Source organism: Bufo bufo, chromosome 1, assembly GCF_905171765.1.
Source record: "Bufo bufo chromosome 1, aBufBuf1.1, whole genome shotgun sequence".
Classification (NCBI taxonomy): Eukaryota; Metazoa; Chordata; class Amphibia; order Anura; family Bufonidae; genus Bufo; species Bufo bufo.
The window spans coordinates 291,909,431-291,934,271 of NC_053389.1; the positions used below are offsets into that span (position 1 = coordinate 291,909,431).

Below are 24,841 nucleotides of genomic sequence, written 5' to 3' on the forward strand. Positions count from 1 at the left end.
CTATGATCGCGTGTTGCTCAACATAAGGCCGCCTATGTCATCAGATTTCGGTGTAACAAGATCTGTACTTAGCAGTCCGACTATGTAGGGCCACCTGTTTACATAACTTTTCATACGTAATCCTGCATTCTCTGCTATGTTGAATGGAAAAATAAACAGATTTTATCCTTCCTTTTGAAATTCATGTATGTGACATAATATGCTGCCATGTTCTGCATGACTTGGCTTCCTCCCCTCTCTTTTATGTGAAGAGAGCAAAATAACTGAAAGCACAGCAGTTCCTTACTTTTTACATGTTCAACATTTAGTTTTGATCACCATATTTTCTGATGTATTTGCAGAGGAAGAAATTCTTTAGAAAATGAAAAAAAAATAAAAAAAATATATTATAATATATATATATATATATATATATATATATATATATATATATACACATGCATGCATACATATATATACACACTCAATCGCATCGATTCCCTCACTGCTCCTGCTTCGACACTTTTCAAGCCCGTGCTGGTCCTTACTTCCTGGTCCCGTCTCCACGTCTGCTCATCCAATCACAGGCTGAGGCGGTCACCAACCAGTGGGGACCTGGTAAGCTCGGAGCATTTTTATATTTCTTTCTACAGAATTTTCCACCACCGGACAGCCTCATTAAGTCGAAAATGAACCCTTTTCTACCAGGAGGCGGTGCAGTATTATATGTTTCGTTACTGCACTAAGACCTCCTGCACCAAATGACTCCCACCTTTTATGCTGGTAGCTTTGTAGGCAACTTTAATTATGGCACCACCTCATGTTGTGTAGGGGTTTATAGTTTGGCCACAATTCGTGATGGTGTGCGTTTTTCAAAAACTTAAGATTTTTCAGTGGTCTTGCTTTCATTGCCAATTATCGATCCATTAATGAATACTTCAGTAGTTTGGGTTTAGTAACCCAGTAATTTATTAATGATTTGGTTTCAGCAACAATGAAACCAGCTGTGCTTTGCAAAGTCATTAGAGTACAAACATATACCAAAAGGTTGTATCTGTCTCCACCGTTCCAAAGCCATTTTTGGTCCATGCAATTGGCTTTATCTGAGACTTAGGACAAGGCATATAGTGAAAACAATCCATTTCAAAAATGCTTTAGATCACACTAAGATTTTCCAGGATGTCAAGGTGGTCATTCAGAGTCAGAGAACGTGTTCTGCTGACTGCCAGCCCTCCTGACATCCCCAAAAATTTACCCTTTTAGATCTGCCAAGTATACAAGTTGGACAGCTACTTATTCCTTTCTCCGTCAAACCTCTGGCAGTAGGTATTTGCCTGGGTGAACCATAGGCATATGCTTAAGTCTGACATGCTCAATCCTTATTTCCCCTGATGGCTTATGTAGGAGGACTGTTGGCCTCCCACCATGCATTATGTATGGCAAGCTTTTAGGCACAGTCCTAGGTTGACACTTATTAGGTATCATACTTTGACCCCCAGCCATCTGGTGGAAGTGAGGGTTACCAAGGATACCCAGTCCACTGCAACACACTCAGTAGTTAAATAGATGCAACACAAAGTCATCTGATGGGTTCGCTGTCAGCTCTTATAAGCAGGGAATCGCATCTCATAAGAATACACTGGAGATTCTGCACACAGCAGACACTGGTAGTACAGACAGTGTGAGTCAGTGGAGTTCTATACTAGATCATTGCACTCCCAATCTCTTCAGTAAAGCACTATATAAAAGAAGAAAGGAACAGGGAGGGTGGATGTGAATTGGGATGCAGGATGGATCTCATAACTGCTGATGTAATCCTGTAGCTCACACGAAGTCAGCCATACAGGAGAGTAATCTCTGGACTGGTGGTCAGACTGGTGATCAGCTGCCCACAAAGAAACATTCTTTCAGCCTTTCAATTGAACTTCTTATTGGCACTATTAAAGTGCACATTCTTTAAAGGGAACCTGTCGCCAGTTTTATGGTGTCCTAACTAAGGGCAACATAAATAAGTGACTGATTCTCCTAGCAAAATGCTGGGTCACTTTCTTTAATTGAACCAGTCAATCTGCCAACATCTTGTATTGAAAAGCTCCAGCTGATAATGAGGAGTCCTGAATATTCATGAGCTCCTGACTCTCCCCGCCCACCTGCTGCTGAATGACAGTTATTTTCCATATGAATCAGCAGCAGGTGGGCAGGGGAGTGGCTATAGCTCTGAATTAAATATACGCTGGACTCAATGACATCACGCCGGACTCCAATCATCTCATTAGCATGCGGCATCTTTGTGTGTATATTATGAGGTAACCATCTGTCACACCAGTAAGTGACTACATCTAAGGCACTTTTTAGTAATTAATGATTGTATATAATTAGTTAGATTATAATCAAATATCCACATGACAGGTTCCCTTTAAGCATTGTTGTTTTCCTTCCTTCTATTTCAACAGACACTGGGGGAGATTTCTCAAACTGGTCTAAAGTAGAACTGGTTTAGTTGCCCTTAGCAACCAGTCAGATTCCACCTTTTCATTTTCCAAAGGATCTGTGAAAAATGAAAGGTGGAATCTAATTGGTTGCTATGGGCAACTAAGCCAGTTCTACTTTACACCAATTTGATAAATCTCCCCCAGTACTGAGTCTTGTCTATACCAGCACTACAGTAGGCTTCCTGCGATGCAGTCTTGCAGTGTTGTTGACAGCGCATAAACACTTTCTCTTTTTATGTGTGATGTTTGTCAAGGAAAAGTGCTAAGAAAATTCAGTAATTTTGCTTCTTGTATCTGGAAGCTGTAATATTTAGCAAAACACTCTTTGTTGTCACTTGAGCAGGAGATGTGGTTTGTACCCTGTAGGAGCAGGTGTGAATATTTCTTGTGCTCGGTAAGCAAAGCTTTGTATTTGTCTCCAGTGTAAATAGAAACACAAACTGTTGGATTAAATGGAATATGACTGGGCTTGAGAAGAGATGGATGGGGCATGAAGGATTTTGTGCACGTATAGAATTACATTCTTGATGTATAGCATAGGCCTATACTCTAATGTGACTCTTATTCCTGCTGCTTGGTTCTTGGCATGCTGACCATGCAGTATTTAATCATCTTCTGCCAAAAATAGTTGTGGTCATGACTACATTAGAAATACATTTCTTTTTTTTCCACCCACAGGCCAATGAAAACAGCCTACTGAGCGCTCAACTGAAAGGATTCCCCCTATACCTTCACTCCAATTTAGGCCTCAAAGACTGCAGTTTAAACCCCAAGTCTCCTCTCTTGTATATAACCAAGCCCAACCAGGTGGAAAAGGGTGATCTACCAGGAGAAGACTGGACAGTTTTCCAGTCCAATCATTCTACCTATGAACCGGTTCTTCTGGCCAAGACAAAGTCAGCGGAGACCATACCTCACCTAAGTGTCGACGCAGCCCTACACACAACTGTAGTACAGGATCTTGGGCTACATGATGGTATCCAAAGGGTCCTTTTTGGTAACAACTTGAACTTTTGGCTCCATAAGCTAGTGTTTGTGGATGCTGTATCATTCCTGACGGGAAAGAGGTTGTCTCTTCCACTAAATCGCTATGTACTCGTTGACATCGATGATATATTTGTTGGCAAGGAGGGAACTCGTATGAAAGTAGAAGATGTGAAGGTAAGAGTGGTTCTGTCAATTTTAGCGGTCTACTTGTTCATTTATTAAGTGTGTGTCCAAAAGTGACTTACCCTTGTTTCATTCTAGGCTCTCTATGACACGCAAAATGAGTTGAGAGCACACATCCCCAACTTCACTTTTAATCTTGGCTTTTCTGGAAAGTTCTTTCACACTGGTGAGTTTTCTGAGTATTGATTGTTTCAACTCCGTTCAGATTGGAGGTGCTATGCTGATCGGCTGAATGCTTGTTGTCCAGCCTCCAGCAAACAGCTGATATTACCGGGGGAAGCTGTGGCCACTGCTAGGGATATGTAGTGTTATTGGGCGGACATTCATATGAATGGCTGCCAGTGTAATACAAGTACGGCTTAAGTCCACCAGAATAGGACATGCTCATACATAGTAACTAGAGGATGGTGTCATCCTGGAAACCTATCTTTATGATATACATATACTTTAACAGGCTACCTGGGCAGGGGTCGTGTTAATCACAACCCTGTAACTCAAGTCCTCATCATTTTAGTGTAGAAAAGGTTACTAACAATAGAGAATATCTGAAAATGATAGATCTGCAGTGGAAATTTTTAGATATCAGCCAGCCTACAGACTATATATTGATGCACAGTTCTGCGATGGGCAACCACAGGGAATCTGAACCTCCCAAGCCCCCCACCCCCACTATGCAGTGTTTTTCCATTACTCCTACAAATTTTTATTTGGACTTGTTCTTCTGAAGTCTGGGACATATTTAAATAACTGAACTTTTAAAGGAATGATAACAAAATAATTGGAGCAAAGCTGAAGGATATACTGCAGCAACAGAGATATTATGAGCATGGTCTAGAGTCTTCATACATGGTCTATTCTACTAGGAACGGATGCAGAAGATGAAGGAGATGACCTCCTGCTTTCTTACGTGAAGCAGTTCTGGTGGTTTCCTCATATGTGGAGTCACATGCAACCTCATCTCTTCCACAATCAGTCAGTGCTGGCAGAGCAGATGGCATTGAACCGGAAGTTTGCTGTGGTGAGTGGGTCCATTAGATTTTTTGCATATCAGTCTTGGGAAGCTCTTCCATGATTATGCCTCTCTTGCCTAACTATTGGAGCACAAGAGGTTCTCATGGGTTAGGAGGTTTCTTTTTTTTTTTTTTTAGCATGACTTCTGCTAGAGTTGAGGGAACCTGCAGGTTTGAGTTTGGGGTTTAAGTAAATTAAGTAATGGGTTCTGTTCTCACGGAATCCATCACGTAATTCAATGCCGGCATGCCTCATAATACAAGTGTATGGCCAGCTCCGAGGGTTCCGTTCTGCTGGCCATGCACTTGTTTTATGATTGCATGCAAAACGGAATGCCTCTAAAGGCGTTGGGATAGCACACAATAGTAGCTCTTGGGACAGCATTGGGACTCAGAAGTGACTTAAAATCGGATGGAGACATATGCTGACTCTGGTGTTAGGATAACCTCTCACCCCTCAACCACTCAGGAGTAAAGGATTAGAAACTGTAGACTATGGGACTGCACAGTAAAGTAGCACCAGAATTTTTTTTTGTAAAGTGAGACTTCTGTAAGTTGAGCATACTGCCATTTTATATTTTAGGATCATGGAATACCTACTGATATGGGGTACGCTGTGGCCCCTCATCACTCTGGTGTGTACCCCATACATGTACAACTCTACGAAGCCTGGAAGCAAATTTGGGGAATAAAAGTTACGAGTACTGAGGAGTATCCACACCTGAAACCTGCACGCTTCCGAAGAGGGTTCATCCACAATGGCATTATGGTTAGTCCTAACTAAGAGTTCCTACAGTTTTTAGTACAACCACTGTACCACATAGGAATCTTTGAATGTCCCTCACCTATATGGATGAAAAATAAGAAATTCATCCTTCTCCCAATTAGTACCGTGACCCATTTTATGACAAGGACTTCAGGACCTGAGGTCAGAAAACGTAGGTATACAATATGACATGTTGGTGACAGTTGACGGCTGTCTGGGGGGTAGCACTTAGTTAAGGGGTTGTGGTTTAGTGCTTCTGAGCCAGTATTGCAAACAGTGGGGGAGGTCTCCTGCAGCCAGTTGCAGGCAGACACTGGAATTGTGAGAAAGAGGAAAGAAATAGACCTCTTTGGGGGCGCATATAAAAGAATTGTTTATAGATTTCGGATCAATGACGTTATTAAGAAATAGTCGGTTATGAGAAATGCATGTTCACTTCTAACAATTTGCTTTCTTTGCCACAGGTGCTACCGCGCCAGACCTGCGGCCTCTTCACACACACCATATTCTATAATGAATATCCCGGGGGTCCTGTGGAACTGGATAAGATTGTTAATGGAGGCGAACTTTTCCTCACCGTACTGCTAAACCCTGTGAGTTCCAAAGAAAGCAAAATGTCTGGGTGTGGGATCCAGCCGCGTTGTTTATTTTCCGTGTGCGTTCGTCTCCCCCGTGATATCATTTGTTCTGCTCATTCCTGTCCCCATGCAGCTATTTGTGTCCAGCGTGTGATCTAGTGCTGCAGCCTGACCCTCTTTACTGATGCTTTGTGTACAACCTCAGATATATAGCGGAACAGATGAGGCTGCAGTGTCCCAGCCGCGGATCCCAGGTGCTTGCGTTGAGGCTGTTCCAGTCGGTCCGATCAATAAACTGCCAGGCTGTTGTAAACTATAAAAAGCCATTAAATGCTCTATCAATATTTGATGAAGGAGTAATTGTTTCCCAGCTTACTTCATGGACCATATACATTGCAGTGCACTGATAACCTTCCCTCGGCTCCAGCATTCTGAGATTTATTCCTGTTAGATAACGGAAGCCTGAACTCTGCTTCCTGATAGATGCTTGGAGGACACTGGGGACAAAGCCACCAGGGATGAAGTCACCAAGCACAGATTTACTAAAAACTAGACATTCTAAAAATGCACCCAGTTTATCATGGTGGCTGATGCTGAATGACAGTTGTGATACACCTTAACCCCTTACCAACCCTGTAGTGCTTAATTTATTTTTTTACAGCGTTCACCGTAGGGGATAATTTACATGATATTTATGTAGTGTGGGTCATTACTAATGCGGCAATACCATATTGAGGAGATTTTAATTTATTTTGACATTTATTTATTTATTTTCCTTAAAAAATCGTATTTTCAATGCGAAGAAAAGCGTATTTTTACTGGAATTTTTTTATTTTAATGTTTGTTTGTTTTTTACACTTTTTTTGTAACTTTTTTTTTTTACCACTTAATAGTCCCAAAAGGGGACTATAACAGACAACATTCTGATTGATTTTTAAAATGCAATGCACGATCTTTGTAGTGCATTGCATTTTAATGTGAGTGCTTTACTAACATTGACCAGCAGGCTGAGCCAGAGAGGCGCAGCCTGCTGGAAACTACTCAAGGCTGGTTTGGGGCCTACATCAAACCTCAGCCAGCCTTCACGCACACACCGCCACCCTGTGCATTTGTGGGATGCCGATGCGAGACAGAGGGAGTCTGCTCCCTCTGTCACTGCTAACATGCGGCGGGCGCCATTGCACGTGCTGGCCTGGGTTGTTAGAGCAGGAGCGCGGCTCTCTTGTGAGAGCCGGGCCCCCGCTCCCCGGGGGACCCGAACAGCTCTTAGACTGGGCCGCCGTAAAAAAAGCCGTGGCCCAGCCTAAGGCCCCTTAGTGACTGCCGTAAAAAGGCGTATGGGTGATCACTAAGGGGTTAAAGGAGTTGTCTCACTTCAGTAAGTGGTATTTATCATGTAGAGAAAGTTAATACAAGGCACTTAATAATATATTGTTATTATCCATATTATTTCCTTTGCTGGCTGGATTCATTTTTATCACATTATACACTGCTCGTTTCCATGGTTACAGACCACCCTGCAATCCATCAGTGGTGGTCATGCTTGTACACTATAGGAAAAAGCACCAGCCTATATGCGCTCCCATGGTCCCGGCTACCAGAGAGGCTGATGCTTTTTCCTATAGTGTGCAAGCATGACTACCATTGATGGATTGCAGGGTGGTCGTAACCATGGAAACGAGCAGTGTATAATGTGATGGAAAAATTATTCCAGCCAGCAAAGGAAGCAATATGGATAATAACAATACATTAGTAAGTGCCTTGTATTAACTTTCTCTATATGATAAATGCCACTTACTGAAGTGAGACAACCCCTTTAATACAAGGGTCTTATGAATGTATTGTGATTGTCCATATTGCCTCCTTTGCTGGCTTGCTTCATCTTTCCATCACGTTATACACTGCCCGTATCCTGGCGTTATGACCACCCTGCAATCCAGCAGCAGTGGTCGTGCTTGTACACATAATAGTGCCGACCTCTCTGGTGGCCAGAAGTACAACCACTGCTGCTGGATTGCAGGGTGGTCATCACCCCTGGATATGAGCAGTGTATAATGCCATGGAAAGATGAAGCCAGCCAGATTAGCTCCTCGGCTCTTTTTTCAGCTTCTCAGCAGCAGGAGACATTTCCTTGGATTGCGGCTCTGTGGAGATTCACAGTAATGTGCCATATGTGCTATCGCACTGCAGTAGAGTTGACTTCTATAATGTAATCTCATTTGGCACTTTCTTACTTTGAAGCATAAAATGTAAAAGAGCCTTCCAGAAGCTCAAGGCTGCAAACCTATCAGCTAGTCCCCATACTGCTGCGAGCCGGGAATTGAACATGGCCCAGTTCATTTCTGGCATCGCTTGGTAGATGAGGCCATTTAGTGAAATACAGGACAGTTCTAATAACCTCGCTGTATATATCCGCATTGGATAGTTAGCTCTCTGGCATTGCCCTGAGATGCCGCAGACACGGTAGCCATAAATGAGCTGAGATCTTCTGTACACTGAATAGGACGGCATTATTGTGAGCTCTTCTCTATACAGTATGGCTGTATAATGGGGACATCTGTGCGTCATGCTGCTTTAAAGAGGTCTCACTGTCTTGGCTGCTTTCTTCCAAAAAGAGTGCCACACCAGCCTGCAGGTTGTGTGTGGTATTGCAGCTCAGCCCCATTCACTTCATTGGAGCAGCTGTAATACCACATACAAAGAGTGTGGCACTGTTTCTAGAAGGGAGCAACAATGTTTTCCAGTTGTCTAAAACACCTTGAAAGCCATGATGTTCAGATGTGATCTCATTTGTAAGTGTGCAGAAGATGGCCACGGGCGACCGGGCAGCTTTGCAGGAATGCAAGACACTATCTTGGAAGAAATCATTAAAGTCTTATTACATTATACTTTCTGTCTAAGGGTACTTTCACACTAGCGGTTTTCTTTTCCGGTATTGAGTTCCGTCCTCTGGGCTCAATACCGAGGGGGGGGGGGGGGGGGGGGGGGGGGAATAATCAGTTTTATCCTAATGGATTCTGAATGGAGAGCAATCCGTTCAGGATGCGTCAGTTCAGTCCCTCTTACGTTTTTTGGCCGGAGAAAATACCGCAGCATGCTGCAGTTTTCTCTCCGGCCAAAAATCCTAAACACTTGCCAGAATGCCGGCTTAAATTTCCATTGAAATGTATTAGTGCATTAGAATTGCCGCATTGACGGATCCGTTCTTCCAACCCGCGCATGCGCAGACCTTTAAATCTGTGAAAAAAATAAATACCGGATCCGTTTTTAATCGGATGACACCGGAGAGACGGATCCGGTATTTCAATGGATTTGTCATCCGGATCCGTCTGACAAATGCCATTCGTTTTGCGTCCGGATTGCCGGATCGGGAGGGTGGAGGGTTTTCTTAGTATACTTGATAAGGTTATGCAGTATGTTGTGTTTTTTTGGGCTTTTGTCCTCCATACATTAGGTTAAAAGTCTGGGCTTCCTGTTTCCTCTCCTATTTAGATCAGTAGGTACAACTGTATACTAACCACTCCCCTAGTGGTGACAATTGTAACAGCAAGTAAACTTCAACAGTTTCATCAGAAATGAGGATTCATTTTGTATTCAGCATTCATGGAACCATTTTTCTTTCATTAATTTTTTTCTTTTTCTTTTTTTTACATTTTTTTGCTGTTTTTTATTTTATTTTATTTCACATTACAGTGCCATTGCAAAATCTAGTTCTTCTGTAGCAGTCAGCACAGAGATAACACTCCCGTATTCAAAGATAATCCATTGTCAAATAACTGCAGCTGTGAGAAGATGTTATCTGACGGGTAATCCTCATGATAATAGTAGATGGCACCTCTATTGTTCTCTTGATAGGCCTAGATAAAGATGGCCACAGAAGAGCAGTGTACTTATCAGTGTAATGTATGATGTAATTAAGTCACTTATCTCCTTCTGTCTCTGGTCATAGTGAATGCTCTGACTGAAAAGTCCACACAAAGAGGAAGTTAATTAAAGGGTTTATCCGGTGATAAATATTGATGACCTCTCCCCAGGATAGGTCATCAATATCAGAATGTAGGGGGTCCAACACCCAGGACCATGCTGATCAGCTCCATGACGTCTAGGTGCAGCTCAGTCCCATTGAAGTGCGCTGTAATACCCAGCACAGCCGCTGTACTATGAGTGCTGCACCTCCCCATAACATCTGATCGGAGGGGGTGCTGGGACCTGGACCTCCACTGATATAATGATGACCTGTCCTGCGGATAGGTCCTAATTATATATTACTGGAAACCCCCCCCCCCCCCCTTTAAAATAAAAACTAGAAAATTATTCACATACGGCAGTTAATATGTGAGGAAAAAATGATAGAAAAGCCTTTACTCATGAAGCGTTAGCTTAAACACCACAAGACTGCATGTGCCTTCCTTGTCTAGGTCTCTAATGACCACTCCTGATGAGTATAAAATGTTACACCCATGTTGGTGGTATGGATGCCATACATGACTGCAAGGATGCGAGTACAGCACTAAACCATGAAGCAGAGCGTGCCGAGTGTTAGCGGTCATCACCGGCTGTTAGAAAAGAAGAATCATGACCAAGAGCTTTTCCTTTCAGTATGGTTTGTAAAAAAAAAAAATCTGTGCACCAAAGTCTAAGGCTACTTTCACACTCGCGTTTTGGGCAGATCCGTCAATAATACAACCGCATGCATCCTTCATGAACGGATCAGTTTGTATTATCTGTAACATAGCCAAGACGGATCCGTCATGAATACCATTGAAAGTCAATGGGGGGACGGATCCATTTTCTATTGTGCCAGAGAAAACGGATTTCTCCCCATTGACTTACATTGTTGTGCCAGGACTGATCCGTTTGGCTTCTCTTCGTCAGGCGGACAGCAAAACGCTGCAAGCAGCATTATGGTGTCCGCCTCGAGAGCGGAATGGAGACTGATCGGAGGCAAACTGATGCATTCTGAGCGGATCCTTTTCCATTCAGAATGCATTAGGGCAAAACTGATCTGTTTTGGACCGCTTGTGAGAGCCCTGAACGGATCTCATAAACAAAGCCAAAACGCGAGTGTTAAAGTAGCCGAATCTTGTATCTGAACTTTATGATATATTTATGCTTTATTTTATATTTTTTCCTGACTTGCTCTGATTTTTATTTTATTTTTTTCAGATCAGCATTTTTATGACCCATTTGTCTAACTACGGCAATGATCGCCTGGGACTGTACACTTTCAAGCACTTGGTGCAGTTTCTTAACACCTGGACGAACCTCAAACTGCAGACTCTGCCTCCTGTACAGCTGGCCCATAAGTATTTCCAGATATTTCCAGAGGAGAAGGACCCCTTGTGGCAGGTAAGGAAATTGTTGAAACAAAGTTACAGAAGAAAATGCTTCATCTGACAGACCCTTTTAGGGTACATTCATACGACCGTGTGCAATCCTTTCCGATTTGCGGTCCGCAAATAACGGAACCAGGTGTCTGCATTTTGCGGACAAATGACTTCCGTATGTCTTCTGTTTTTTACGGTCCGCAAAAAAACGGAAGGAAAAAAGAGAGAGAGAGAAAAATTTTTTTTTACGGCCTTCAAAAATACGTAAACGGATCCGCAAAAAACGGATGACATACGGAAATCATTCCGTATGTCATCCGCAATTTGCGGATCTATTGACTTGAATGGTGCTGCGGACCGATCTGTACGGACAATAGTAGGACATGCTTCATATTTTTGCGGAATAGAAATGCGGACAACATACTGAATGTTGTCCGCACATTTTATTCACCCATAGGAATGAATGGGTCCGCTTCTATTCCGCAACATGCAGAACGGATACGGATCGTGTAAATGTACCCTTAAGTGGGACCAAATGGGAACTTGTCACCGCACCTTCTCAGCTTGTCGGAATCGAGGGGGCTAACATGTCATTGTTTCCGTTCCCCCCACTACCCTCTTGAGGAGCATTAGGGCTCATGCACATGAGCATAACTGATGGTTCTAAGGGAGACTAGATTCTTAATGGCTCATGCACACAACCATATATTTATTTTACGTTTCTTTGCCGTTTTTTGTGGCCCGTATTTGGATACATTCACTTTAATGGGTCCGCATAAAAAACGGAGTTTACTCCGTGTGCGTTCCATTTAAGTATGACCGCATAGCCATTCCACAAAAAAATAAATATAGAATGTCCTATTGTTGTCCGCATTACAGACAAGGATAGGACTGTACTATTGAGGGCCGGATATTCCGTTCCGCAAAATGCAGAGTGCACAATGCCGGTATCCATGTTTTGCGGGTCAGCAATTTGCGGACCCCAAAACAGGCAACGGTCGTGTGCATGAGCCCTAATGCAGAGTACCATACGCCATTGTATAGTACCTAAGTCTCTGGAATTGGTATGTTACATGACTTATTTGGTACCAGTCCCAAGTGTTAGTCTGCATTATATCCCAATGTTGCACTCAGTCTTAGGGCTCGTTCACACGAACGTGATGTCCGTTGCCGTGTTGCGGACCGCATTTGCGGATCCGCAATACAGGGGCACCGTTCCGTGGCCATTCCGCATCACGGATGCGGACCCATTCATTTCAATGGGTCCGCAAATCCGGAGATATGGAACGGAACACTACGGAAGCACTACGGAGTGCTTTCTGGGGTTCCGTTCCGTGCTTCCGCACCGCAAAAAGATAGAACATGCTCTATCTTTTTGTGGAACGGAAGGATCGCAGACTCATTTAAGTGAATGGGTCTGCGATCCCCATGCGCCTGTCCCACGGACGGTGCCCCTGCATTGCGGACCGCAATTTGCGGTCCACAGCACGGGCTTCACACAGTCGTGTGAACGAGCCCTTATATGTACGACAACGAGGTTGCCGTCAGACACTTTCCGGAGTTCCTGTAATGTAGTGGGACAGTTAGAGCTTCCTACTTCAGTTGACTGTATAGTGCCTGTTATAAAGATTACAGTTCCTAGAATGCAAATCACTAGTGGGGATTTCAGCTCTGAAGCCTGTAGAAGTGTTAATGCGGTTCTGGAATACAATAAAGCCTGTGAATTCTGATCAGTACGAGATAAGTAGAAACATAGAATGTGTCGGCAGATAAGAACCATTTGGCCCATCTAGTCTGCCCAATATATAAGTAACACTATAACTTGTTACATTACTTAAAGGTGTTTTCTTGTGAAGATCCCGTCCATATGCTTTATATGCACATCAAGTAGTAGGGTCCCCACTGCAGGGGATATGCCTGGCTGGCCGCGACGTCACACACAGCTGTTTTCTGGAAGTTGACCTGTGTCGATCAGGGGGCCGCATTTTGAAAGGGGTTTTTGCTTATTGAGATCATACCCTTTAACCATTTATGTAGATTCATGGGGTATGTACACTGAACGCTGTATAAAAAAACCTGCAAAGTAGATTTTAAATCCTCAGCATGTCAATGGATTTTCGCAGTGGATTTCACAATTTGCAACACATAGGGTGAAATCTGTGGCAGAATCCATGAGAAATCTGCATTCATTGTAATTTTGCTGCAGATCCAGCTTTTTTTCTGCTTTGATTTACGTCACATTCGGTCGTAGCCTAACAGTGGCCTCCATTCCTAAAATCTTTCCTCTTCCTTTTCTAAATGCTTGGGGCCCATTATTACAAGTATATGGAGATCAGGCGTGGTCACCCACAGGCCACATCCTTGGTTGCTAAGCAACATGTCCTGGCCAGTGCTCACTCATTAGTGCTTAAGAATAATGACATCAATCTTTATGGGCTCAGGTAGGGAACATTTCACCCCCCTGTCGCCTTCCTGTTGTACATGGAGCCTCTAGAGACGCTTGAGCCCTGCACATTCCAGTGGAGTTTACTGCTCCATTAGGATTTCTTCCAATTATCCCACCGCATGCTAAAAACAGACTGGGACTTCAATAGCATCCAAAACTGCTAAGAAGCGCAGCCCCTGGGGGAAGTGAGAGGTTACCCTCTACACAGATCTATCATGTCTTCCCAGAACAAAGCCGCACAGAGCCGCCAGGGGATCGTTACTGTATTTACTGCACAGTGCCCCTACACCCATATAGAAAGGTGTAGCAATAACCTATTCCAAGATCTAGAATCGCCGTTTTCTCCACTTTTTTGCTAATAGGTTGCATTTCTTGACCGCATAAGTGGTCAATAACAGGTTAAATGGGTTGTGCCACAGCATACTCTACATTTTTCAAACCAGCACCTGGATCTGAATACTTTTGTAATTAAAAATGTAGCATAGCCACTGAGTTATTCACTAAAATGTATCTGTATAGCGCCACCTGCTGTTTGCTGTCCACCTCACTGATTGGCTCATTTCTTGTCCACCTCACTGATTGGCTCCTGTGTTAATTTTTAAAGGGTTTTTGTCATCAGAAAAATCGTTATGTAGCTGGCTGACCGTAGCGATGTGCTAAAGTCAGCAGTACATAACAGTGTGCTTTATAACTCCCTGCCTGCCGCCGTTCGCGCTAAATAATGACTTTTATAATATGCAAATGAGCCTCTAGGTGCTAGTATAAAAGCACTAGCACCTAGAGGCTCATTTGCTCGTTGCTGCAGCACCTAGAGGCTCCGTCCTCTCACCGCAGGCGCAGTAAGTGAAGGACGGCAGCAGACGCAGGATTTGCGGGGCGAGGAGACCGAGGATGTCAATCACCTTTACAAGAGCATGCCAAATGGTGAGAGGACGGAGCCTCTAGGTGCTGCAGCAACGCCCCACTAGCACCTAGAGGCTCATTTGCATATTATAAGTCATTATTTAGCGCGAACGGCGGCAGGCAGGGAGATATAAGTCACACAGTTATGTTCTGCTGACATTAGCACATCGCTCATGTCGGCCAGCTACATAACGATTATTCTGATGACAGAAACCCTTTAATAACTGCCTCCCAATCTCTCTTCTGTTAGAAGCTGCGTCAGGTACAGAGAAAGAGCTATAGCAGAAAGGACCCCCCCCCGAGAAGGGACACGCCCCCGACCTGCCAGCGTATAATAAATCTAGCAGGACAATAGGAGCAATGAATGGGGAGATCTTTAGCTCCAGGGCTGGTTCTAGCTTTGTTAGAAAGCGATTGTCATGTACTATATGATGTCTGTCATTTTTATATCAATCATGGGATGACCCTTTTAAATGGCAAACACATTTTACATTTGTATTTTTATTGCTACATGTTTTTTTTATGGGGTTCGGCTTATATACGCTGGGGAAATCTTCTCTTGCCGTACAGTGACATACTGTATGTCAACCATAACTCCCAATGTTAAAAAATCCAGCACACCGGGTGGGATACATTTTGTGAGATGGCCCACTGTATATTTCCCATGTACAGTGTTAACACACACACTTGGTGAGTTATCACGTCTAGGTAATGCGTTATGACTGTGACCGTTAACTCTGCTACATCTGTACTAAAAAGTAAAGGAATGCCAACATATACCAGCCTGGTGGGTGCCAAAAGAACGTTCACCGGTTCCATAGATACGTTCAGCACATGCGCTAGGAGCATCATTTAGCTTATACATAAAATGTGGTGTGAACACAACCGAACCTGTTTCACCTGCACAATATGTATCACAAAACCGCTGCTTTGCCATTAAACCACATATGGCTGAAGGTTTTCACCCCACCATGGCCAAACATCAACTGCTACTTGTACATGTCCTGACAGCCGGCACACTGTGCAAAATTCTTGTCATTACAAGGTTAACTATTAAAAAGGATGAATTCACACTTTTTTTTTTTTTTAGCCACGCAATTTACACTGGGGAAACATAAATATAAAGAGGTTGTCTCACTTCAGTAAGTTGCATTTATCATGTAGAGAAAGTTTAATACAAGGCTCGTACTAATGGATTGTTGTTATCCATATTGCTTCCTTTACCGGCTGGAATAATTTTTCCATCACATTATACATTGTTAGTTTCCACCCTGCAATCCATCAATGGTAGTCATGCTTGCACACTAGGAAAAAGCATCAGCCTCTCTGGTAGCCGGGACCATGGGAGCGCATATAGGCTGGTGCTTTTTCCTATAGTGTACAAGCACGACCACCACTGATGGATTCCAGGGTGCTCTGTAACCATGGAAACGAGCAGTGTATAATGTGATAGAAAAATGTATCCAGCCAGCAAAGGAAGCAATATGGACAATCACAATCCATTAGTAAGTGGCTTGTATTAACTTTCTCTACCTGATAAATGCCACTTACTGAAGCGAGACAACCCTTTTAATGCTTAGAGGACCTTGCGATTTTCCATTTTTGCGTTTCAATTTTTCACTCCCTGCCTTCCCATAATCCTAACTTTTTTATAATTCTGTTCACATAGCCTTATGAGGGCTTATTTTTTGTGGGACGAGTTGTATTTTCTAATGGTTGTATACAATGTTGCATACACTGTTCACTATACGATAAAACTGACCTGTTACCTTCATTCTCCAGGTCAGTACGGTTACAACAATACCACACTTGTGTAATTTTTCTTGCGTTATAATACTGAAAAAAATATATAAAAGCCTTGAGGGGAAAAAAAATGTTTATCACCATATTCTGACCCCTATAACTTTTTTTTAAAGTCATGCGTACGGTGCTGTGTGAGGCTCGTTTTTTGCGGGGCGATCTGTACTTTTCAGTGATACCATTTTGAAGTGTGTGCTACTTTTCGATCGTTTTTTTTTTTATAAAAAGAAAATTCTTGGAGTTGAAGTGAAAAAAAAAAAAAAGCCAAATTGGCTGTTAATTTTTTTTTCCCATTGCGCCATTTGCTGTATGGCATTAATATTGTTATATTTTAATTGTATGGGTATTTTCGCATGTGGCAATGCCCATGATGTTTATATTTTTTTTATTGGGTAAGTGTTTTTATTTTAAAGGGGTTATCCAATTTCACAAACATTCCCCCATGCGCCAGGGCCCCTCACAGGTAATATACTTGCCCCGCTCCTGGTCCCCGCACCGCCACTGCTTCTCCCTATACACGGATGAAAACATCCGGTGTCGGGGGAGCAGCCAATGGCAGACGGGGACGAGCCTCCCTAGCATCGCAGCTATAGCACCCGCTGAACATGCGAGCAGGCGCCATGTTTAAAGACAGGACTTCCACCGTACATGAAGAGGATAAAGGGGTATTCCAGTTATAGAAAGTTATCTCCTATCCTCAGGTAGGACCCCCACCGATCACAAGAGCCCCACTGAGATGATCAGAGTAGCTGGTCAGAAAAACATGCCTCGCCTCCGTTCATCTCTATGGGAGCTCCGGAGACGGCCAAGCTATCTACCGCTGGTACCCCCACCAATCTGATGGTTATCCCCTGTTCTGTAGTTAGGGGGTAACTAACCAGAATTCCCCACTAGTTTGCTGTGCATTGTCTTGGTTTTCCGATGCAGTATTTGCCCCCACAGCTTGTCTAGCTGTAAAATTTGAAATCATGATTCACCTGTTCAAGCCGCATGGACCATAAGGTGAAATCTGTGGCAGATCTGCAGCAACATCGACTACAAACCTGCGTGTAAAATGTGGCATCACAGTGGACTTTCTTCTGCGGAAATCATCTGGGTGGTTGTACTGTTCCATAGCTGATGCTGGAGTTGGCACTCAGATTTTCTAGACCACTGAAAGGTCTATCCGAGACAGAGGTGTCAGGACATGAATAGGTAGTCTAGCAAAGTTGTGGACACCCCCCCCCTCCCCCATCCAAAATAGAAACCCTATTAGTCACTTATTTACTAATTTAAATTTTAGGAGGAAATAATTGATAATCTTTCTTTCCTTGCAGGATCCTTGTGAGGACAAGAGGCATAAAGACATTTGGTCGAAGGAGAAAACCTGTGACCGCTTCCCCAAGTTACTCATAATTGGACCTCAGAAAACAGGTATGCCTCTTTAAGAGCTGCCAGATGCCGGCCTGGAGTAATGGCCTGCATATCTGCGCGCTGGGGTGATCTGCGAACCTGTAACACCTCTAAGCATTGGATGATATATTTCTCCCATGGGAGGTGGGATTATAGCAAGTGTGGAGGGGCAGGAAGGATTACAACATGATGAAGAGTCTGAAAGGGGGGAAAACGGCGATTAATACAGGATGTGGCATGTTCACAGCGGGAGCCGGGATTAGTACAGGATGTCGGAGGTGGGTGGAATTAGTGTGGGAAAAAAAGTCGTCAGGGCAAGGGGCGGCAGTGTACTGAATATGAAGCTGGTAGCCCCTGTTCACTTTAAGGCTGGCACAGCTGCCTTGGGTAGTGTGTGCACATAGTGCCAGCGGCAATGAATGCTTGTTAAAGTGAATCTATCACCACGTTTATGCTGCCACCTCTGAGGTAGTGACAGGCACGCGGACTCTTATGGGTATACATTAAGTAATTTTTTTTTTATGAAGCAGCCCTAATAATCATGACCTTAAAGGTGTTTTCCCATCTCAGACAATGGAGGCATATCGCTAGGATATGCCCCTGTTGTCTGATAGGTGCACCTACAATGAGAACGGAGCCGGGAAATGAACGGAGAGCACTGGCTCGGCTATTGCTGTCTGCCCCATAGAAATGAATGGGAGCATGGGCCGCGCATGCGCGGTGCGCTCCCATTCACTTCTATGGGAGCAGTGCTTGGTGGTAGACGGAACCCCGGGAAATCCGGTGGGACCCGCACCTATCAGACAATGGGGGCATATCCTAGCGATATGCCACCATTGTCTAAGATGGGAATACCCCTTTAAAGAACAGCTCCTATAGTCCCGACCATTCTCCTAAACAGTGTGATTGGGTAGGGATTCCCTCTAACAGTGAGACTGAAGGGTGGACGCCATACTCCAATAACCCACACAATGCTGTTATATAGTTCCTACACAGTAATGCAGTTCAGTTCACAAATAATACCACACTATGATTTTACCTGGCTCCCCTTGTTCTCGTCCCTGAAGGCCTTGTTTAGTTTAGCCCCCTTTTGCATTGCGTAGAACTGGCCTGACTCTACTTTTCTACGCCTTTTCAGTTTTCCACTAAACCAAAGTGCTTTTTTGGTACCACATCCAAGTCTGTTGCAAGCAAGCCAAGGCGATACCATGAAGGTCACATGAAAACCCTTCTGACTAGGCATTACACATTTCTTTTGCTTCATTCAGCCTCTAATTTGACTCCTTGTTGTGACAAATAGCCACAAACTGACAACCAGGAACAGCATTCCTGTGCCTTCCATATCCTCCATTGTTCCTGTATTGTCACTGCAGTGTTGTGCCCGCATTGCTGAGAAAAATTAAAGTTTTAATATCTGCAAATGAGCCTCTAGGAGCAAGGGGGGCGTTGCTGTTACACCTGGAGACTCAGCGCTCTCTGCAGCTGCTGCGCCCGCTCCACTTTGATCAATAGGACCAGGCAGTGTAAATGTCTTTATGCTGAAGTATAAGCTTGTAATGTCATTATTTGTGCGCAGTGAGCATCGTAAAAACAAAACCCAAAAAACACAACAAAGATTTTTCCTGTTTTCTAATACAAAATATGGTAAATTAATTGGTGCCGTTAAAAAGGGAAAAGTAAGGCTACTTTCACACTTGCGGCAGAGTGATTCGGCAAGCAGTTCCATCGCCGGAACTGACTGACTGCCGAATCCGGCAAAACGTATGCCAACTGATGGCATGATCAGTCCGAAAAATGCATTGAAATGCTGGATCCGGCATTCCGGTATTTTGAATGCCGGATCCGGCACTAATACATTCCTATGGAAAAAAATGCCGGCATTCAGGCAAGTGTTCAGTTTTTTTGGCAGGAGATAAAACCATAGCGTGCTGCGGTATTATCTCCATCCTGAAAAGTCAAAAAGACTGAACTAAAGACATCCTGAACAGATTGCTCTTCATTCAGAATGCATGGGGATATACCTGATCAGTTATTTTCCGGCATTGAGCCCTTTTGACGGAACTCAGTGCCGGAAAAGAAAACCGCTAGTGTGAAAGTACCCTTAGAAAGTTATGGGTCTTGGAAAAAATGAAAACTGGCCTGGTCCTGTAAGGTTAAAGGGTTAGTATCATGAAGTAATTTGATCGTCGCAGGTCTGGTTTCCTCCCATCCGTCAGTCAGCTTTTATTTCTGGAGAAGCCTTATCAAAGCGTGAAGGGTAAATGCATCATTACAAAGCAGCCATTTTGATTGCATGGCCGTCAGGTTAATGCATGGTTGCACCCAGGGCTGCACCTAGCCTTTCTGCTGCCTGAGGTGAAAACTGAAATAGTTTAAAACCTCCCACCGGTGTTAAATTCTCAATTCAACCCCCCCCAACCCTACTGTTATACATATGTACTGTTACACTGAACATACACACCTCTTACATCCAGTGATGTCTCCTCTAATGTAGACATTATATATACTCCTCTCCTCCCTTTGGACCAGACCACCTCGATGCCTTCTTTCACCCACATCTCATATCTGCAGAGTTTACCACACATACATCTTAGGTTCATCACGTTTCCATCATCCTCCCCCTCCTCATGCCCCAAAGCGGTTATCCTGCTGCTAACCCCAATACTGTGCCCGCTGTTCTCCCCAATGCTCCCAAATACTATACTGCAAAAATAGTGCCATACAGCTTGTTCCCCCCCATAGTAAGTGCTCCCTAATGTCCCACCAATGGTAATAATTTTCTCCCAAAGTGCCCAAATAACAAGAATGGTCCCCAGGATTGCCCCCTTTAGTAGTAATGCCCTCAATATTGTGCCCTATAATAATGCCCCCACAGTAATCCCAGTAGTAAGAATGCCTCTTAAGTGCCCCCAGTAGTAACAAGGCCACTCTATAAGGCACCCCTTTAGAGCCAACAATAGTAATAAAGCCCTTTAGTAGCCCCAAAATTTCTAAAGCCACACTTCAGTGCCTCCTGTGGTGTTCCCGCCTGTATAATAATTCCCCCTTCCTCATTGTAGTGCCAGTACATACAGTCCTGATCAAAAGTTTAAGACCACTTGAAAAATGGCAAAAAATCTTATTTTACATTGTTGGATCTTAACAAGGTTAGAGCTTCAACATGCAACAAGAAGAAATGAGAGTGAGACAAAACATTTTTTGAGCATTCAATTAATTGAAAATAACGATTAAACTGAAACAGGCTGTTTTTCAGCTCATCCAAATTTTAGGACCACATGCCTTTAAAAGGCCAAATCTGTGCAAAGATGTGGATTCATTGTCATTTTCTGTCAGGTAGTCACACGTTGTGATGGCAAAGGCAAGAAAACTCTCCCTTTTTTAACGTGGTCGGGTTGTTGAACTGCATAAGGCTACTTTCACACTAGCGTTGTTTGAATCCGGCGTTCAATTCCGACACCGGAACCGAAACTTGTGAAAGCGGATTACATTTGAATCCTGATTAGGATTTTGATCACAATGAAAAAATGCATTGGAAAAAACGGATCCGCCATTTATGGACTGTAACTTTTTTTTCACATTTTTCGGGTTTAACATGCAAAAGCCGGATCCGGTTTGACGGAACACACGGCGTTAATGCAAGTCAATGGGAAAAAGGCGTTCAGTCAAAGTGTTCAGGATTTTTGGCCGGAGGTAAAAATACAACATGCTACGGTTTTCTGAAAAGCCTGATCAGTCAAAAAGACTGAACTGAAGACATCCTGATGCATCCTGAACGGATTACTCTCCATTCAGAATGCATTAGGATAAAACTGATCAGTTCTTTTCCGGATTTGAGCCCCTAGGACGGAACTCAGCGCCGGAAAAGAAAACCGCTAGTGTGAAAGTACCCTCAGCAGGGTCTCTCACAGCGCGCCATCGCTGCTGAGGTGGGACGCAGTAAAACAGTCATTTGGAATTTCTTAAATGATCCTGAGGGTTATGAAACAAAAAAGTCAAGTGGAAGACCCCAAAAAATTTCATCAGCACTGAGCCGGAGGATCCAATTGGCTGTCCGTCAAGACACTGGACGATCCTCGACCCAAATTAAGGCCCTTACTGGTGCTGACTGCAGCCCCATAACCATCAGACGGCATCTGAGACTGAAGGGCTTCAAAAACTAAAAATGTCTTCAAAGACCTCGTCTCCTTGAACGCCACAGAACTGCTCGTTTGGACTTTGCAAGATAGCACCAAACATGGGACATTCAAAGGTGGAAGAAAGTTTTATTCTCTGATTAGAATTTTTTTTACCTAGATGGTCCTGATGGTTTCCAACATTACTGGCATGACAAGCAGATCCCACCTGAGATGTTTTCTACGCGCCACAGTGGAGGGGGCGCCATAATGGTCTGGGGTGCTTTTTCCTTCAGTGGAACAATGGAGCTTCAGGAAGTGCATGGGGCGTCAAACAGCCGCTGGCTATGTGCAGATGTTGCAGAGAGCATTCCTCATGAGTGAGGGTCCTCGTCTGTAACGACTGGGTTTTTCAACAGGACAACGCTACAGTACACAATGCCCGCAGGACAAGGGACTTCTTCCAGGAGAATAACATCACTCTTTTGGCCCATCCTGCATGTTCCCCTGCTCTAAATCCAATTGAGAACTTTTTGGGGATGGATGGCAAGGGAAGTTTACAAAAATGGACAACAGTTCCAGACAGTAGATGGCCTTTGTGCGGCCGTCTTCACCACTTGGAGAAATGTTCCCACTCACTTCATGGAAACGCTTGCATCAAGCATGCCGAAACAAATTTTGGAAGTGATAAACAATAACGGCGGAGCTACTCATTACTGAGTTCATGTTTGGAAGTTGGATTTCTGTTTTGGGGGGTTTAGGAGTTTTTTGGAGGTGTGGTCCTAAACTTTTGATCAGCTGAAAAACAGCCTGTTTCAGTTTATTCGTTGTTTTCATTAAATTGAATGCTCAAAAAATGTTTTGTCTCACTCCCATTTCTTCTTGTTGGATGTTGAAGCTCTACTTGGAACCTTGTTAAGATCCAGCCATGCTCAATATGATTTTTTGCCATTTTTCAAGTGGTCTTAAACTTTTGATTAGGACTGTATAATGTTCCACCCTGTAGTGCCCCTATCATTACAATGCCTCCCTGTAGTGCTAGTATGTATGCTTTAATCACCCCTCTACTACAATGACCCCATAGTGATAGTATGTATAATGATCTCACCCCCCCCCCCTGCAGAATAATGCCTCATGTAGTATTATGCCCCTCTGCAATATAATGCACCCCTGTGGTATAATGTCCACCTGCAGTAAATGTGCCCCTGTAATATAATGTGCCTTGTAGTTCCCCTGTGGTATACTGCACCTCCTGTAATAAAATGCAGCCCTATATATTGTACACTACTACTCATATCCAGATATTTAGGACACTGGTCCCATCTCCTATGTACAAAATAAGAAGATACACATACACACTCACACAGGCAAACACATACACACAAGTACACAACCTTATTTACTTACAGGCTGCAGGTTCTCCATTCTCCTTCTCCTCTGGTGTCCATTTGGAAGCTAAAGGACCTGGGATCATGTGACATGACATCATCAAAGGTCCTTTAGCCTACCATTACTGTATTCCAAAGCTCCTTGATATTCTGGTATGCTGATTTGCAGTTTGCAAGTTTTTGCAATGAATTGCGACAAAAACCGCAGTAAAACTGCAGTGTACAATAATCCCCAAATACACAGTCAAAGATATTTTCAGGGCTGTGCTGAAATGCAAGGCTGGAAGCTAAATTGCCGCCCCCTGCTATCCTAGCACAGCACCGTCTGAGGCCACCAGATTCCTCAGGGTGGGATCTCTCCATTCTGGCACATAGATGGGGGAGGGGGGGTTGAATTCAGGGAGGTTTAGTAGTAATAGAGCACTGTCAATTCTGATATAGAAAAAGTAATTCTCAAAATACATGCAGCAGAAATTGTTTAATGGTCTCTGCTTGGCGATCTGTCAGCACGTTGGTGGTTTGGACGTGACTAGAGCAAGGATCAGTACAATGTAATGTTCGGACAGCGCTGCAGAATTTAATCTCAACTTTGGCTCCATCTTATTCTTCAGGCACTACTGCATTGTACCTCTTCTTGGGAATGCACCCGGACCTAAGCAGTAATTACCCCAGCTCGGAGACCTTTGAGGAAATCCAGTTCTTCAATGGTCAGAATTACCACAAAGGGATTGACTGGTGAGTTGTATCTGTAGGTTGGTAATGCTGTAACCCAAGGGTTGATATGAGAATAACAGGACTGTTGGGGAGCATGATCGTGGACAATGGATTATCTTCATCACAAATGAAGATGTGAGACTTAACATGGAGAGATGCAAGTGTACTCCTGGCAGACAAGATGTATGTTTCATGGGTCCCATTTTAAATAGGGTCTGTGCATGACCCTGGACAGGCATCCTGCAGTTTGCTCAGCAGCTGTACTACCCATCATGTAGTTGTGTCTTCCCTCGGATCCCAAGAGGTCTAATTTAAAGGGCATCTGTCAGCAGATTTGCACCTATGAAACTAGCTGACCTGCAGGAGTAACAGGGGCATCCTCTAGGTGTAACTTCCGGGCCCTCTCCACTTTGGCAGGGCCAGGTATGATGATGTTTTCACTGCCTGGTCCTGTCAATCAAAGTGGAGAGGGTGCGGCAGTTGCAGGGAGAGCTGAGCCTCTTGCTCCTAAAGGTTTTTTTTGGGAAATATTTATGGTATATCCTCTGGATAGATCATCAATATCAGATTAGTGGGGGTCTGACTCTCAGCACCCAGGCTGATCAGCAGTTTCAAGGGGCTACACCACAGACGAGTGCAGCAGCAGTCTCTTCATAGTATAACAAGCACCGCTCTGGACATTGTATTGCGGTTGTGTTTGGTATTTCAGCTCAACCCATTCACTTGAACGTGAGCTGCAGGAAGACCATGTGACCGATGGACGT

At 43.8% G+C, this 24,841-nt stretch overlaps 1 protein-coding gene across 2 annotated transcripts in view; it reads left to right on the top strand.

The window, feature by feature from the left end:
- NDST1 (N-deacetylase and N-sulfotransferase 1) overlaps positions 1 to 24,841 on the top strand; it is an 82,919-nt gene that overhangs the window by 51,900 nt on the left and 6,178 nt on the right. For both annotated transcript variants that reach the window (XM_040440531.1, XM_040440541.1), the window contains 8 exons: positions 3,150 to 3,632; positions 3,720 to 3,807; positions 4,505 to 4,659; positions 5,235 to 5,420; positions 5,882 to 6,010; positions 11,162 to 11,344; positions 17,788 to 17,884; positions 23,975 to 24,098. In XM_040440531.1, coding sequence (XP_040296465.1) covers positions 3,150 to 3,632; positions 3,720 to 3,807; positions 4,505 to 4,659; positions 5,235 to 5,420; positions 5,882 to 6,010; positions 11,162 to 11,344; positions 17,788 to 17,884; positions 23,975 to 24,098 — 1,445 coding nt within the window. The remainder of the gene's footprint in view (positions 1 to 3,149; positions 3,633 to 3,719; positions 3,808 to 4,504; positions 4,660 to 5,234; positions 5,421 to 5,881; positions 6,011 to 11,161; positions 11,345 to 17,787; positions 17,885 to 23,974; positions 24,099 to 24,841) is intronic.